The 15,876-nt window shown below is 35.4% G+C and overlaps 3 protein-coding genes and 1 non-coding gene across 4 annotated transcripts; 3 read left to right on the forward strand and 1 right to left on the reverse strand.

Moving 5' to 3' along the window:
* Positions 1-6,603: 6,603 nt before the first annotated feature.
* Positions 6,604-9,177, forward strand: F5B22DRAFT_634763 (uncharacterized protein; the record flags this gene model as incomplete). Its single annotated transcript, XM_047977029.1, has 2 exons — positions 6,604-7,018; positions 7,100-9,177. The coding sequence occupies 2 exons, from the start codon at positions 6,604-6,606 to the stop codon at positions 9,175-9,177; spliced, it is 2,493 nt and encodes an 830-aa protein (XP_047833415.1).
* A 1,252-nt stretch (positions 9,178-10,429) lies between these two features.
* Positions 10,430-10,510, forward strand: F5B22DRAFT_t67. The gene has a single exon. It is a non-coding gene; the product is annotated as a tRNA-Ser (tRNA).
* Positions 10,511-11,166: 656 nt separating this feature from the next.
* Positions 11,167-12,054, reverse strand: F5B22DRAFT_662511 (ThrRS/AlaRS common domain-containing protein; the record flags this gene model as incomplete). Its single annotated transcript, XM_047980449.1, has 2 exons — positions 11,167-11,985; positions 12,043-12,054. 2 exons carry the CDS (start codon positions 12,052-12,054, stop codon positions 11,167-11,169), a joined length of 831 nt encoding a protein of 276 aa, XP_047833416.1.
* A 2,102-nt stretch (positions 12,055-14,156) lies between these two features.
* F5B22DRAFT_634765 (uncharacterized protein) lies at positions 14,157-15,426 on the forward strand (the record flags this gene model as incomplete). The annotated part of the gene is made up of 5 exons (XM_047977030.1): positions 14,157-14,199; positions 14,274-14,456; positions 14,641-14,861; positions 14,971-15,206; positions 15,288-15,426. The coding sequence occupies 5 exons, from the start codon at positions 14,157-14,159 to the stop codon at positions 15,424-15,426; spliced, it is 822 nt and encodes a 273-aa protein (XP_047833417.1).
* Between the last annotated feature and the right edge of the window lie 450 nt (positions 15,427-15,876).

Here is a 15,876-nt window from a genome sequence, read left to right on the forward strand (position 1 = left end):
CTAACTTAATATAAAAACTATACCTTTATTAATATAATTAATAAAATAAAAAAACCTATTATATTAAAGAATATAATTTATTATTTAATAATTAATATAAATTTAATCTTTATATTATATTTTATAAGACTTAATATTAAATTCCTCTTTTAAAGTAATAAAGCTTATGCTTTAAAGGAAAATAATATATTTTTAAAAGGTATGGAATATAATAGCCTATATATAATTAATCAACCTAAGTTAAATATTAAGGCTATTATTGCCGCTTTTACTACCTACTCCCTTTTTAATCCTAAACTTATATTATAGCATAAACGTTTTAAATATATTAATAAATCTTCAATTAAAAAATTAATAAATATTAAATATATTAAGCTTTAAAAATTAACTTATATATATAAATATTATATTTAAATTAAAATAAAGGAAATATCTTATTTAAAAAAGCTTTAATAAAATACCTACCTATTAAAATTACTATACATTAATATTATAAATATCCTTAAAATAATACTTAAAAGTTATAAAAGCTTTATATATATTATTATTATATATTATAATTTTATAAAAATAATATAAATATTATTACTTAAAAGTAAAGGAAAATTTACCTAAATCTTTAAATCTTTCCTTAAATATTATAAATACCCTAAATAAAAGTATTATATATTTATACTTAATAAAGCTAAAAAAAATACTAATAAAGAATTTAAATATATATATTAAAGTTAAAGAATTTAAATATTATTTATTACTATAAAGTAATATTAATAAAGTAATATTTATAAAAAAGCAATAAAAATATATAAATCTATTATAATTCTTATAATAATATAAGCTATAAATAATAAAATATTATAAAAATATTAACCTATTATTATTTAAACAGCTTATTATATAATAATATACCAATTTAATAATTAACTTAAAATATTATTATATAAAAAATAATATAGGTAAAGGCTTACCTATAATTATATAATAATAATAAAAACTAATAAAAAATATTTCTAATTAAATAAAAAAGGATTAACATTTATTAAATAAATCTTACTTTATAAAATATTAAACTATTAAAACTAAAATTCCTATAATTATATAATCCTTTTAAAAAATAAAAGGGTTATAAATATTAATAATATAAGCTTTTTTTAAAAGATCTTTTACCCTTTGTTTAACTTAACTAAAATGGTTAACAAAAAAAAGTAAATTTAATAAAGCTTTAAAAATAAAACTATAAAAAACTTTAAAAAATTAAACATAATAAAAAAATAAAAGTTTAAAAGTTTTCTTTATATTAAATTAAAAAATTATATACTAATTTAAAAAAAAAGAAAATTAAACCCTATTATAATAAATATTATACCAAATATTATACCAACTATTACACTAACTACTATTTTATATACTACACCTAAAGCCTTAATAAATAAATCCTTTAATAAAACTATTAGAAACTCTAATAACATCTTAAAGCTAAATAATAATAATAACCTTAACTATTAAAAAATATTATCTAACAATATTAAAAATTAAAACATTCCAAACATTATACCTAATATAAAGTTAAAAACCAATAGTAATAATAATAAAAATGTTAAGTTTAAAATATAGGTCCTAAAAAGGTATATAAGGCCTACATTATAACTTTATTATAATAATATATACCCTATAAACTATAGCTATTAATTATTTACTTTTTACTTTATTACTATTACTTTAAAAGCTATTAATATAATTAAAATTATTAAGCTAATTAACTATAAAGCTATTAAAAGGAATTTATATTAAAATAAATAGCTAAAGGTAATAAATAATAAATATAATTCCTTAATTAATAATATTATTTAGGATTTTATATTAATATTACTTAATATAAAGGTATTATTTAAAAAGTAGGTTTATAAACTTAAATGGAACAAATTAAGAAAAATAATTAAATATAAAGCTAAATAAATAGTTAAAAAATTTAAATAAAGAAATAATATAAACTATAATAAAACGTTTACCTTTATAATAAAACTTATAAGTTATAAAATATTATTTATAATTATTATTATTTTAAATCTTAAAATCTATTAAATAAATATAAAAATAATATTTTTATATAAAAAAGTATTAAAGGATATTTTTATTAAACAATTATTAAAATTTATAAAGGACTTAAATATAATCTATAAACTTAAAAAGGCCCTTTATAAATTTAAATAAATACCTTATATATAATATAAAATATTAACTATATTTTTAAAAAGCTTTAAATTTAATAATTTAAACTTAAATATTAAAGTCTTTATTTAAAAAAACTATTATATTATTATATATATTAATAATCTTTTAATTATTAAACTTAAAACGTTAAAAATTATAAAAATTAAATAAATATTAAGTAATAAATTCCAAATAAATAACATAAGCCTTATAAAATACTATTTAGGAATAATTATTAAATAAAATTATAAAATATATATTTTAAAGTTATTATAAAAGGCTTACTTAAAAAAAATACTTATAAAATTTAGATTTTAAAATTTAAATAAGTTAAAATATTAAAGATTAAAGCTAACCTATACCTTTTTATTTATTAAAATAGAAATATTTAAAAATAACTTTATTCTAAATCTAAACAATCGAAAATAATATTAAAGGGCTACAAGCTTATTAATATATATAATATTAAATATTTAACTTAATATAGCATTTACTATCTTTAAATATAATAGGTATATAGCTAAACCTAATACTTCCTATATTAAAGCGGTAAAATAAATATTTAAATACTTTAACTTTATAATTAATTTAAAATTAATATATAAAGGAAATAAAATTAAACTATAAAGCTTTATTAATTTAAATTAAAAAATATATAAAGAAACTTATTAATTAATTTTAAAGTATATATTTAATTTAAAGAATAGTATTATTAATTAAAGCTTAAAAAAGTAATTAATAATTTTATTATCTTTATTCGAAGCTAAATTAAAAGGGTAAACCTAAATTATTAAAGAAATTATTTAAATATAAAAACTATTAATTAAATTAAATGCTAATTTAAATAATATACTTATAATTATTTATAATAATAATTAAAAAGCAATTTTAGCTTTATATAACCTACTATTATATAATAAAGGGAAATATATATTAATTTAAAATTAATAATATTAAAAATAAATTACCGTTAAAAAAGTTAATTTTAAATATATTTTAACTATTAATTAGGTAATAAATAAGCTAATAAAAGTATTATTAAAGCTAACCTTTAAAAAGTTTAAAAAATCATTAAGCTTAAAATAAATAATAAAGCTAAAATAATTTATATATAAAGTTAAACATAAATCCTATATTAAAATTAACTTAAGCTAAAATACCTTTACTACTATATTCTTTAATAATAATAAATAATATAAAAATTATCTTTATAATTTAAAAATATAAAATTTAAATTATTAAAAGTTAAGCTATAAAATAAATATAAGCTTAAAAAAAACTATTAAAAATAACTTAAAAAAAGTTTAAAATAAAACTATAAAGTATTTTATAATAATACTTTAAAAAATAAAATAATAAATATTATTAATTAACCTAAATTAAATCTTTTAAATATTTATATATTTAAATATAATAGAATTAACTTTTAAAAAATACCTTTAATAATATAATAATAATAAACTATAAACCCTTTAAAGTTATTTTAAATTAACTTTACTTATAAATAATAAAGTATATATTTATTTATACTTTATATTTTTTATTAAAGCTTTTTAATATTAATAATATTTAAAATATTATAAAAGTAATTAATATAATAATATAATAATAAAGGCTACCTTAAAAAAGTTTTAATTAATTATAAAACTAAATAATTTAACTATAATAGTTTTATTTATTATACCTATAATAAATCTATTAATTAAATAAAAAATAAAAAATAAAGTTTAATATACTTTTAATATTATTATAATAAAAAAAAAAAGTTAAAAAGGAAAATATATAATAATTTAAAATTATAACTTTTATAATTAATTAAAAAAAGGTATAAAAGTTAAAAAAGCCCTATAAAGTTTTTAAAGGTTAATTTATAACTATTTTAAAATAAAGTTATTAAGCTTAATAATTTAATATAATATAAATTAATAGTAAAATAGGTAAAAAAAGTATATATATTATTTTATAAAAAGAATTAAAATATAATATAAAATAAATAATATACCCTTTTTAAAAATTTAAAACCTATAAATTATAAGCTATTTATAACTTATACTTTAATAAAAATATTAATTATTAAAAAAAGCAATTATAAAAATATATATAAATAATATAAAGATAAAAGGGAAAAAAAGGATATATAAAAATAATAAATATATAATATATTATAGCTATTATATATTATAGTACCTTAATTTTAAAAGCTTTATATTATAAATAGCAATTTAAAAGTAATATTAATGGAACTTTTACCTTTTACAATATCTTATTTTAAGGAATTTAATATTGCTTCTATTTACTATTTTAATAGCTATAAATAACTTAACTTTTAAAAAGTTTTACCTTATTTATTTTATTTTAATAGTTATTCTTTAAAATATTACCCTTATACTATCTAATATAACTATTTAATTTACTTTAAAGGGAGCTACCTTTAAAAGGGAATCGATTAAAATTTATAGCATTAATTAATATAAGGATCAAAAGGGAATGTTAGAAAGGGAAGGCGATAATACTTACATTCTATATACTAAAATACTAGGAATCTATATATAAGACCTTCATCTAGCTAGATAATTGTATTATAACTTAGACTTCTAGATAATCTAATAGGATCATATGTACTACTCTTGACATATACATGTAATGAAGTGGTTGTTACCATCATGAGCAGCCCCTAGGCTCTATGTTGCTCTCATCAAGCTCAGACGGCGTGCTGACATGATACCAACCTCCATATATCTGAGTCGCATGACCTCCGCTAGCAATTGCGTGACTTTGAAGTCTAATTATCCTACTTCCGCATTCGGCCACCATCCACTTTGGGAGCCCTTCTAGATCTAAGTAGTCACAATGCTGTCAGTCTAGTCATTCGGGTCTCTACAAATACACTAGGCATCACACGCTTACAAGTTGTACTGTAGTGAGAACTACTGCATAAACTATCCTCACTTAATTATACTTTGGGCTGCAGGTTCTGGTATCCGAAACTGAAATCCCCCATACTACGTTTGCCCTGATGGCGGAGTAGCGCATAGTGTGGCGGAGAAAAGCCACACAGCTTGAAACCATCAGCTAGAACGTACGAAATTTATTGCGTTCTCATTACTCTGAGGCTGTTGACTCCTTTATTGCCAACATCTAAACTATACATATCCTGTGATAGGCTTCCGCCGTGCATCATCGCAATCCACCGACCAGGGAGGGATTGACTAGCTGGCACGTAGCTGAAATAGGAGGTAGAGAGAGTGAGGATATGAACGTCTTCAATACTCCTATAAGGTTTCGAAAGAAACCAGTCAGCATGGCCCGTTCATATGCAGCCTGAAGTGAGTCAAACTGAATCCACTCATGTCTGTAGCCCTCGTGTACATGACCGAAGACGTGAAGACTATAATGGACAGACCAGAGCTCTCGCAATATATGGGGGCATCACAGAGTAGTTAAATATAAACACTTTCATTATACTCTTTAACCAATTTATTGACTTGCCCCTCGCTACATCGATGGCGGGGTGTTGAAGGGCAGCAATTGGTGATTTTACTTTACACTTTCTCTTCATGCGAATGTATCAAGATCAGAGGACTGAACATCACTTACCGGTAGGTATTACCTACCGAATTACGACTTTAGCATACCTACTTTAAGCTAAGTATATGAAAGCTCAAGAGTCTTCGTGCTTTGTCATTATAAATTTACAATGTTCTAAGCAGATATCTGCACCAAAGTACTTGAGGCAATCTGACCAAAGCCTGAGACTCCGCTGTGAGGGAACAGAGAACGACTGGCAGATGTGATCCTAATAAGAAGATTCTACTAGACGTAAGTCGAAAGATAGCGTCACTAGCTACCATGTGGAATGAGGTCAGTGCATAAGTTAGAAAGTCGATGTGTTCTCTAAGTGTTATTTCAGGACGCCATTCTAGTATCACGTGCCTAGATAATAATTACTTTCCAAAAGACAGCGTCCCCAGATAGCATCTCCAGACAGCCTCACATCCACACTACTACCAAAACAACCACCAAAATAGATATTAAAATAGGCATTTTGAGGTGATTGGATATAATAAAAATGAACAATTAATATACTAGTTTTCAGATAGTTTTAAAGTGATTGTTTTGGTGGTTATTTTAGTGGTTATGGTAGTAGTGGTGTAAAAGTTTCGAGCTTTTATCAGGCTACCTTGGAAGGTACTGAGGCACCTGTGTGCTTGATGCAATAAATAAATAAACAAATCGTCTGTTTGCCATACAGCCCTTCTCCTCCACACCCCCGCAAGAGCGCCACGATTCTAATGATACATTTTCTTTGGGTTCCTAAGCACCTTCCACACATTCCATCTACTCGTCGTCTACATTATCGTTGATACCGTCGCCCTGCTGAACTCGTGGAAAATGGTGTTTTCAGCCCTGTCGAGTACTTACCAGCTGTACAAGCAGGACACGGACTCTGTGGCAGCATGGCTTGCCTCCACGGCCAAGTCTCTGGGGTACTCTACTGATCTATCTACCAGCAGTACAACTGCCGGTACCGGTCGCCTCAAGGGAAAGGCACGCGCTTCAGCTAAGAAGGGGGCGGCTTCTCCTAAGCCGTCGACTGGGGCTGCAGCCCCGAGGCATGTCATCAATCTGAACGAATTTGTCCCACTGGCCGAACATATTGCGGCGAAGGCCACCTCTGTGCCAGACACTGTAAGGACAACCATTGACCGTGTCATCGCTGTTCGTTCTGGTTTTGGTGCCAAGCTCGAAAAGCATGGCAAGGTTCTTAGTGAGGTCTCAGATGCAAAGCACCAATACTTCATCGGAGGTGAGAACCTGTCCTAGACGCGAAGGATTTTTACTCTAGTCTCTTTGATCATATTATAGTGCTGATCACAGCTTTCTCAAGTGCTAGAGAAAGTACGCCAGGTACTAATGCCTCTGATGCTGGTCTCTGATATGCCCCAGGACAAGCCAACCGATGAGAAGCTAAGCAATCGATTCGCCGGCCTTGCTGTCTACGAACCTTCACAAGAGTTCTTGGGCGCCCCCGCGGTAGAGAGACCCGCCAAGACTGGAGGTGATACCGTTGTATATGAGGCCGAAATCGAGACATCCTTCGGACATGCCATCTTTGCTCTCGCCAGCGTCATCAATGACATGAACCGTGTTCGAGCCCACGTACGGTGGATATGGTCTAATTACAGAATTGGCATCTTCGAGCTTGCTGCAGCCGCTATCGCCACCAATACTGCTATCGACCTTGTCAGGAACATGATGGAAGATATTCTCCCTTTGCTGAATCGCAACGGGGGTCTAGCTACTATGCTCTGCCAGCTCTATGATCTCCAATGCTTGATGAAAGGTTGGGCGATTGACAACGTTTTCGCAGAAGGCCAAGACAATTTCAATTATGATACATATGACATTGGATATGAGACATACTTAACAACCTACCGATTGCTTGAGTCATTCATCGATTTGGCCCAACCCAAAGATCTTCCCCTTTCCAAGAAGGACATGTTTGGATTCTACAATACAGCGAGTCATCGTTCACGCAAGACAGGATTGCAGAAGTTCGAAGATGACCGAGCACTACTTCTGGTCTTCTTCACTGAGCTCATGACTATTATTAGATGTGTCAAGAGTTGGCCCGTCAAGGATGAGTTCCTGCGCGGTATTGAAGAGCTAGATAAAACAAGACAAGTCCCCTTTTATGCCGTCTTCGCTGCCCAGGTCTTTCTCGATATCACCTATGAGCTGGAAGAGGACATTCAGAGACCTTTCAATACGATGGACAAACACCTCTCGGCCATAGATAACGACATTACAGTACATTTTGAGTTCCACGCAAAGGAAAATATTAACGACATGTTAATCCGAGAGGTCCAGCAGGCCGTCAAGTGGATTGGTAAAGATCCATTACGTGAAGTGCGGGCCGAAATGTGTAGAAGAGGAGGCGTTTCAATGCCCAACAGCGAAAGCCATCGCCTCTTCCGCATGTCACCGGTCATGAGTGGTCTAATTCTCTATTATTTTCGGTCCTTGCACCGCGCGATCGGCCTCGGTGTTGCTAATGCTTTGGGGTCAATTCAGTGCTGCCAACATCTTTACAACGCACTGCGTTATGAGGAGCTGTTGAACTATATATGGCAAGACATGGAGGTCATCACCGCAAATCTAGGCAAGGATAGCTTCTACGTCGGTGGTGAGGTACCAAAGGACCCCCGGGCATACTTCAGTAAATTCTGTCTCCAAATGGGAACCTCAGCAGCAGCTATGACTAATAATAAACAACGCAAGAACACCCCCTTGTGGTCCAAGTCTGGAACACGTGGCTTGAAAGCTGCGTCGCCTGTTTTGTCCATGTTTAGAGCACGCTACGTCCAAAACACCGGCCAGGTTGATTTCACCCCCGAATATGTAAGCCAGATTATTGAACTCAGCCTATTTGAGGCTAAGGGCACTAAAGAGGAGGGCCCATTGACAATGGGCCAAATCAAGGATCCCAAGAAGCTCAAGGAAAAGAAAAGGCTGAAACATCTCGCCGATGAAGGTAAAAGAAGGAGAGCTAAAACGGCGATTGACAATGGTAATATGCCCCTCGAACAACTCATCGAACATTTGGTCTTTGCTCTCGATGCTGAGTCAATTGAATACGCGTTCCCTTACTTGACCATGCACCGCGGGTGTTGGAGGCTTCTGCGAGCTGTCAAAGATTCCTGCGACTCGTGCTTGAGACAGCTCTTTACCCCCGCGTACTTGGAGAACGAGAGTCAGCTTCCGTGGGTAGTTGGATGGATCCTCATGGCAGCTAGAGGTTTGGAGGGTGGCGTATCGGATCGCCGACCACTGCAACTAGCGGCGGAAGCTGTGAAGTGTTTCTGTGATGCTGGAACTTCCCGACTCATTTATGAACAAATTTTAGGAAAACAGTTGGGAATGCGGGTTGAATTTGCCGAGGAAGATGAGGATATTGAGCTCTAATCATGTCCACTGTTCAGCCACCCAAATTAGCGCCAGCGCTGTAAAATGTAGCTGGGACAGGGTAGAACTCCTAGCTATCTCCAATAAAGCCTAAGATGATAATGAAGTGAATAACAATCGTGCCGGTTGCCAAAATGGTGAAACCTGCTGCAGTGCAGCCGAGAGTGAAACTCATCCAACCCAGTCGAGTTATCGCTAAGCTTTCTGGTCAATAGGCTTATGAGAGTTGATATTCCAACGCCACCTATAGGTTGCAGAAAGGCGAAGAAAAAACAGTTAAGCTCAGAGAATGGTTGAAAGAGGTTCGTATCAGAGCAAGTACGAGATATCAAAAATCAGCCAGCGGCTCACCATGGTTCTCTTCAGTCCCTCTGCGTCATTTACTCCCGGCCGCTTTTCTGACTGCTTATTTCCAACCCTTTATACCTCCTGGCAGCTCTCGATCATGCTTAGTGATAGACGTTTGCCTCGTGGACGCGGAGGGAAATTTATCCTTGACTATGTACTCAGCTACTTGCATGATATCCCTTCACCGACTCCAGACATATATAATAAGTATTGCACATATTCTGATAAGCACTTAAAGGTTGTTAATCGACGAGCAGTTAGCATATCGGCCGGTTTCTAGATCCCATTTCACCCCGTCGTCTTCAACTTAGATCAATTCAAAAGCTGGATAGTGAACACTAGCCACAATGTGTCTAGATTTCACTGCTTCTGGTGTGATTTGTATTCTGAGCTATACTTATGTCAGTTGTCTAGAAGTCGTCGTTAGGTAATATATTCAAAGTTGCGGCAACTGTCCTCGTCACCTTATTATTGAACTCCTTCGGAACACTTGGTGCCGATATTTCGAGACTTCTTTAGTACCCAATGAGTAGAGCTAAAAGTAACTGCCCACGTCTAGATAAATAGTTCCCCACCTGGTAACGCTGGTCGTTAGTGCACTCGTTTAGCACTCGCCATTCGTCCAACTCTTATAGTGGTTTTTTATCACCACTTCATCTGACAACACCATTAATGGAAAGTTCTGAGAGCTTGAGACTACAGAACTTAGACTATTGTTCAGTCTAAGATTCATGGGCTACAGAATATAAGCAGCTAGGAATAGCCTGACATTGTCGTAGTGTCTATCGCCTTAACTAGTTCATGCTACATCTAGGCTTGTTATTAATTCCAAATTAAAACTATCGGGAAATCAAAGGCAATATATTCTTCGTTTTAGCCAATATTCTTAATAATCACGTGCGATGGCAACGTGGCTGAGTGGTTAAAGCGTATGACTAGAAATCATATCCCTTCGGGGTCACAGGTTCGAGTCCTGTCGTTGTCGCATGAATCAATAGTTCGTAGTTTTTTTTCTTCTTCTGTTGTTCGTTTTTGAAACATTGAACTCCGCCTCTCTAGGTGTTGTAAGTATTCAACTGAAAATAGGCTTTCCTCACTTTATCGAATTCCAGCTACTATAGTGTGTACTTATCACAGACCATTTATCTTGCCTCCAGTTGTTTAATGTTGCAGCTTTTTAAACAGCTTCACTAGCAGTAGATCAAGTAATTAGCCCATCCTGCACTTATATTTTCTTTGCCAATAATTTAAGGGACAATAATACTTTATATAGTGAGGCTCGAGATTTAAATTATGATATTAACGTATTAACGTATCCTTCATATATCTCTTGGTGGCTATTCAGCGTATTCTTTTTCTCCTGAGTTCTGAGCGCCACGGACTGTTTGGATACCTTTAGTCTTTTCAGAAAATGTAATGTCAGGTAAAGCGACCTGTGTATGAATAATACGATGGGAATACGTTAATTATATTTAACGTGAACAGAATTGTACCATTGTCCAAGATATCGAGGCAATTTCAGTTATGTTTCACTCATTACGAGACTTTGATATGCGGCGGAATGCGTCGAGCACCTTCATTGTCGCGCATAAGCTTCAACTACATGCAGTCCAATCTATCTCCAGACTGAACCTTTTGGCTTTATGTAACGGTGTATCTAATCTGAGTATTGCCCTTTCTATTTGAAATTTTCCCTACTACAACTCTGCCTAACTTCGACGTGCTATGGCAATGAGTCCCGCCACATGGATAACCGCCTAGTTCCCCAATCTCTACAACACGTGTGCTTTCAGGAGCTGACTCACGGGAAAAGTTGTTCGCTAGGTGAATACCTTTCTCTTGCAGACTGACAGTGTCAAGCCAAGACACCGTCACCGGAAGATCCTGCTGTACAAGATCATCTAGAACTTCCTGGATAGACTCGCTATGATGCGCCTCAATTTTCCCCTGAAACTCTACGAATGCGGCATCAGGGTAGTGCTGGGCTTTTGTTTCAACAACACTGGGGATCTTTGAGCCGAGCTGACGTACGGCTAGACCGAGTACATGGCCCCCAGTATGGATACGAGAGAATAAGTCTCGACTGTCGCCATCTACATGCTGCTCAACGTGCGAGTCAACGCGTACAGTTGCCTCCGGCGGTTCCAGCCTGCCTCGGTGAAGGATTGTGCCGTTTGCTGTTCGACGTACAGATTGGACTTGAAAAGATGCAACTTGGCTGTCACCTTCCGGATCCGCATATACTAGCATATGTCCTGTGTCACTTGGTTGTCCTCCACCTTGGGCATGAAAGATGGTCTCCTCGGTAGTAAACACCAGATCCTCTGGTAAGGCCTGCTTGAACAGCTTCTGCTCCGCCTCGGAGAGTGCTTTGACTGATGTCACAGCTACGAGGGTCGTGCGCAAAGACCGCAGATCCCCTTGGGATTCATACAGGGCTTTAGTCGCTGCGAGAGATTCCTAATCCAGAATTTCCGGTCAGCTCCACACTCACAGGTGTATTATTGGGAGTCATACCATAGATGCCATGGTATGATTCGTGTCTGGAGTATACTTTGGACTGCACTGACTGATCGGTAGAGTGGTACAAGTCTGGCGAGCTATAGAAGAAAACAAGCAATAACGTGGGTGTGAAGGATGACCAAATAAAAAGACCGGTGTTCTGTTTATTGGATTACACCGCTCTAAGGCCCCTATGATGAGAAGATTACCCAAGGGACCAACGTAAGCGGCTGTCTTTTCAAGTAGTGATACATTCGGCAGATACTTGCAGATCCGCTTCAAGGCAGACATGCATAATACACGGTAGGTCACGATGGACATGTAGGGTTGCTTACGTAGGTCGGTAATTAGATTCAAGAGTCTAGACACCGCAAATGCATGCGCTCTGTTGTTGAACAACAGCATGTGTTACCCATAGGACGATACGGCATCACTCTTGCTGACGAAACGTCGACTTAAAGGCAACCTATCATCCCTACGCACCCACTGACCCAAGTGTAACGCATCCCCGCACCCCATTCCAAGGTTCTGATGGAGAGAAAGCTGCACAGGCAGATCCATATACTAGGAACATGTACACACTTGAGTTACACTTGTATATAATACTTGTTCACGTGTACAGAGTACATGCGGTAGCTTCAGTTGATACATAGTTCATTCAAAAATTTCAGCGATTTCGAATATTATAATAGGCTATTACATGAAGCGAAATATGTTGGCACAGTAATATTGTTCAGGGGCGTAGCTTACTCAGGCTCTCGGCACGAAGTACAGGCCGGAATATAATTGCGCATGCATTGAGTTATAGAAACTACCACGCGATCGAGTTACACTACATGCATGAGGGGTAATAGGTTGCGTTCATGAGAATCTAGAAGAAAGGTGTTAAAAGCTAGAGTCCTTGAAGAAGCTACAAGTCACCCCTTGTACAATTTAATCATCTAGTCTCAGGATCACTGCCCTCTGCCTGGCCGCACGTCATCTAAAATGAATCTCTGGTTAATGTCCGCAAGTGTCTGTTGTCCGGATTTAGTGCAACTACTAGATTTCTTCTTGCACCGCAACAGAGCAGCGCAAAAAGGACATTTCGGACGCAGATCAGTAAGATTTTCAAACGCTCGTATGATGTCACGATGCTCGTAGATTATTACAACAAGTCGTTTGGCGAATTCGGTGGCAACCATATGTACCGAAGGGTTGAAAGGTGATAATTGGTCTATCTGTTAGTGCATAGCCACAGTGAACCAAACTTATGCGTTCGTCTAGCGTGCGACTGAAGAGAATTGCGGAGTTTTTTAGGTATTATTATTGTTTTGAATCAGCAATAATAATCGAGCGTTGAGGGCACTTACAGTACTGTGTGGTTATGCCCATGAACATATGCACATAAGCCGCACTATCATTCCCTGCCATCGCGCAACCGGGCAGAACCAGGGTTCCGACCGGTGTAGATATTATGATGCAAAACAATGCACTTAGCACGACCGACAGGGTGTAAGACACTAAACCAATCGGGACAGTCCCGCGCAAATCGTTTCGGATTAGATCTCAAGCATATGCTACTATGTTATAACTGGCTTAGCTGGCTTTGGTGTTGGGTGACAATATTGAACGATCTGGCTATAGATTCCACGAGGCTGGGGAATAAGCTTTACTGTCAAGGTCTACACAGAGATCCGTAAGTACATCTACATAATCTACATAAAATTGTATTCAGTACCTGGATGAGTACCAAGACCTATCTCCGGACTAGGGTGTCGGTGGTGTGAGCGTAGTGTAGTATGAAGACGAAACTAGAGGGATCGTGTGTGGATCTCGTCAGCAATACACTGAACGCTTTGCTATTCCTAGGCAGGACAACTGTTCTTCTAGTGAGTACAAGTGACGGATTTACTGGGGTTATTCGTAGACAAGAGAGTCAAGATACAAGATGATGAGGATGAAGGAGGAGAAGAGAATAGCAATGACTATGAAAAGAAAGCAGAGCATCAACTATCGTATCAGACATCCGTAATTAAGTTGACATATTGTCTAACATACTCTATAACTTAGTGCAATGAACACTATGCTATCTCTGAAGTCACAGTCATTACTAGGGGTTAGCAGGTTCTTGTCTAAGACAGTGGGTAATGACGCTTCGCTATGGCCCAACACTCGGTTTCTCACATCAAGGTTATACTCGTCAACACATATAGGCCATCACTCGCTAGATAGAGCATCGGACTTCGTGGCTCACAATAAGCAAGCTGTTCACGATCATGGCCGCCTCATAAACACGAACTGGACGACGTTGGAAGACCAACCATTGACAGGAAAGTCGGTTAACGACTTGGTAAATAACGCCATTCCAACCATAAGGCACCGGGGATTTCTTTCCGCAGACCGGTGCAGAGACTTGGTGCATATTGTTCAGCAGTATCAAATTGCAAGTCTTCACCTACATAGCGAGGATGTAAACCATATTAGCTAACTATCTATCTAGGGGTTTTATAATCAGAAAGTTGTTTTCCCCCCTCTCGGGTCCATAGGTTTGACACAGTTTGATCATCAGCAAGGTAAAGCAACTCACCACCAGGAATAAGTTCCGTCCGTAGCTAACCGGAAGTTGTGCAGACAAAGAGACATACCTGAACCGAGTCGAAGAAGCAAACTCGTTGCAAAAACGGTTCAAAGAAGAAGCCAATATCGACATCCTAGCCCGCGTCGCCGCTCTTCTCCAGGAAGCTACCGGCCTCGAAACACGAGTTGCTCACGAGGGTGACAGGAGCTACTTTGCAGGGCTTATTCGTGCCGTTAACGATTATATACAAATTCATTCCGACTACGCACCATATGTATGTGAGGCTGATACATTTATGTCTTTTCACTTGCAACTTACATAGTCGCTATCTTGCAAGCTATGCTATATCAGGGCCTTGTTGCTGATAAAACTGTGTTATATAGGACGGTGCAGGGTGGGAAATCGGCAAGATCACGAGCCAGTTAACATGGAACATACTGCTAAAGCAGGTTCCTGGCGGTGACACGATCATTTACGACCGACAGTGGAAGGGGGCAGCAGATGATGAAGCTTTCCGTAAAGCGTTTCCTCGATATGCTTACGAGCCAGCCGGCGTACAGGGTTCCATCTTCAAGGCCATGAAAGCGGTCGAAGGGGACTTGACGTTTTTCAACTCACGGTAAGTTTGTAGTTTGCGATACTTTAGTTGACCCCCTCTTCCTTTCCTCCAAGCATGGATCCTGTCTAACAAGAAACACAGCAATTTCCACGAGGTAAAGCCCTGCGACAAGGCTTGGGACCGCCCCGACGACGTCGTGCGCTACACTATGAGTTCTTTTGTAGGCTATCTTCCAGGGCAATCGAAGGGAGCGCCTCCAAGTCTAATACTTTGGTCTTGATAAATACCACGTATATAACAATATGTCTTTGAATTCGGTAACAATTCACAAACTAGTTCAATTACAAGAAACGACATAAGCATTAATTTACTATATTTTGTTTTGTGAAAGAAGAAAACTTTCCATCTAACGCTGGCGGGCACCTAAGTCTTATCCATTCAGTAACTAAGCTCAGCTTCATGTGTGAGCCACAATTTACACGCAGTCCTACAATTTCATGTTGAAGTAGTCATTAACTATATTGGGACGCCTTCAGTGAAAGAGCCTGACTGTACGGGAATATTCCCGGAGATAGTCAGCCAAGACGGATATTAAGTTCTCTTATGCTAGGCCACTTTCCTGTATTCCTCTTTCGTAACAACAATGCTTGTGATTGGATACACGCTGTCAGGGCACTTTCAAAGTATCCTGGTGGAAATGCAGGGGAAATAGCCACACAGCCAAGACTCC

This window comes from Xylaria bambusicola, assembly GCF_022495145.1.
Source record: "Xylaria bambusicola strain CBS 139988 unplaced genomic scaffold F5B22scaffold_9, whole genome shotgun sequence".
Taxonomy (NCBI): domain Eukaryota; kingdom Fungi; phylum Ascomycota; class Sordariomycetes; order Xylariales; family Xylariaceae; genus Xylaria; species Xylaria bambusicola.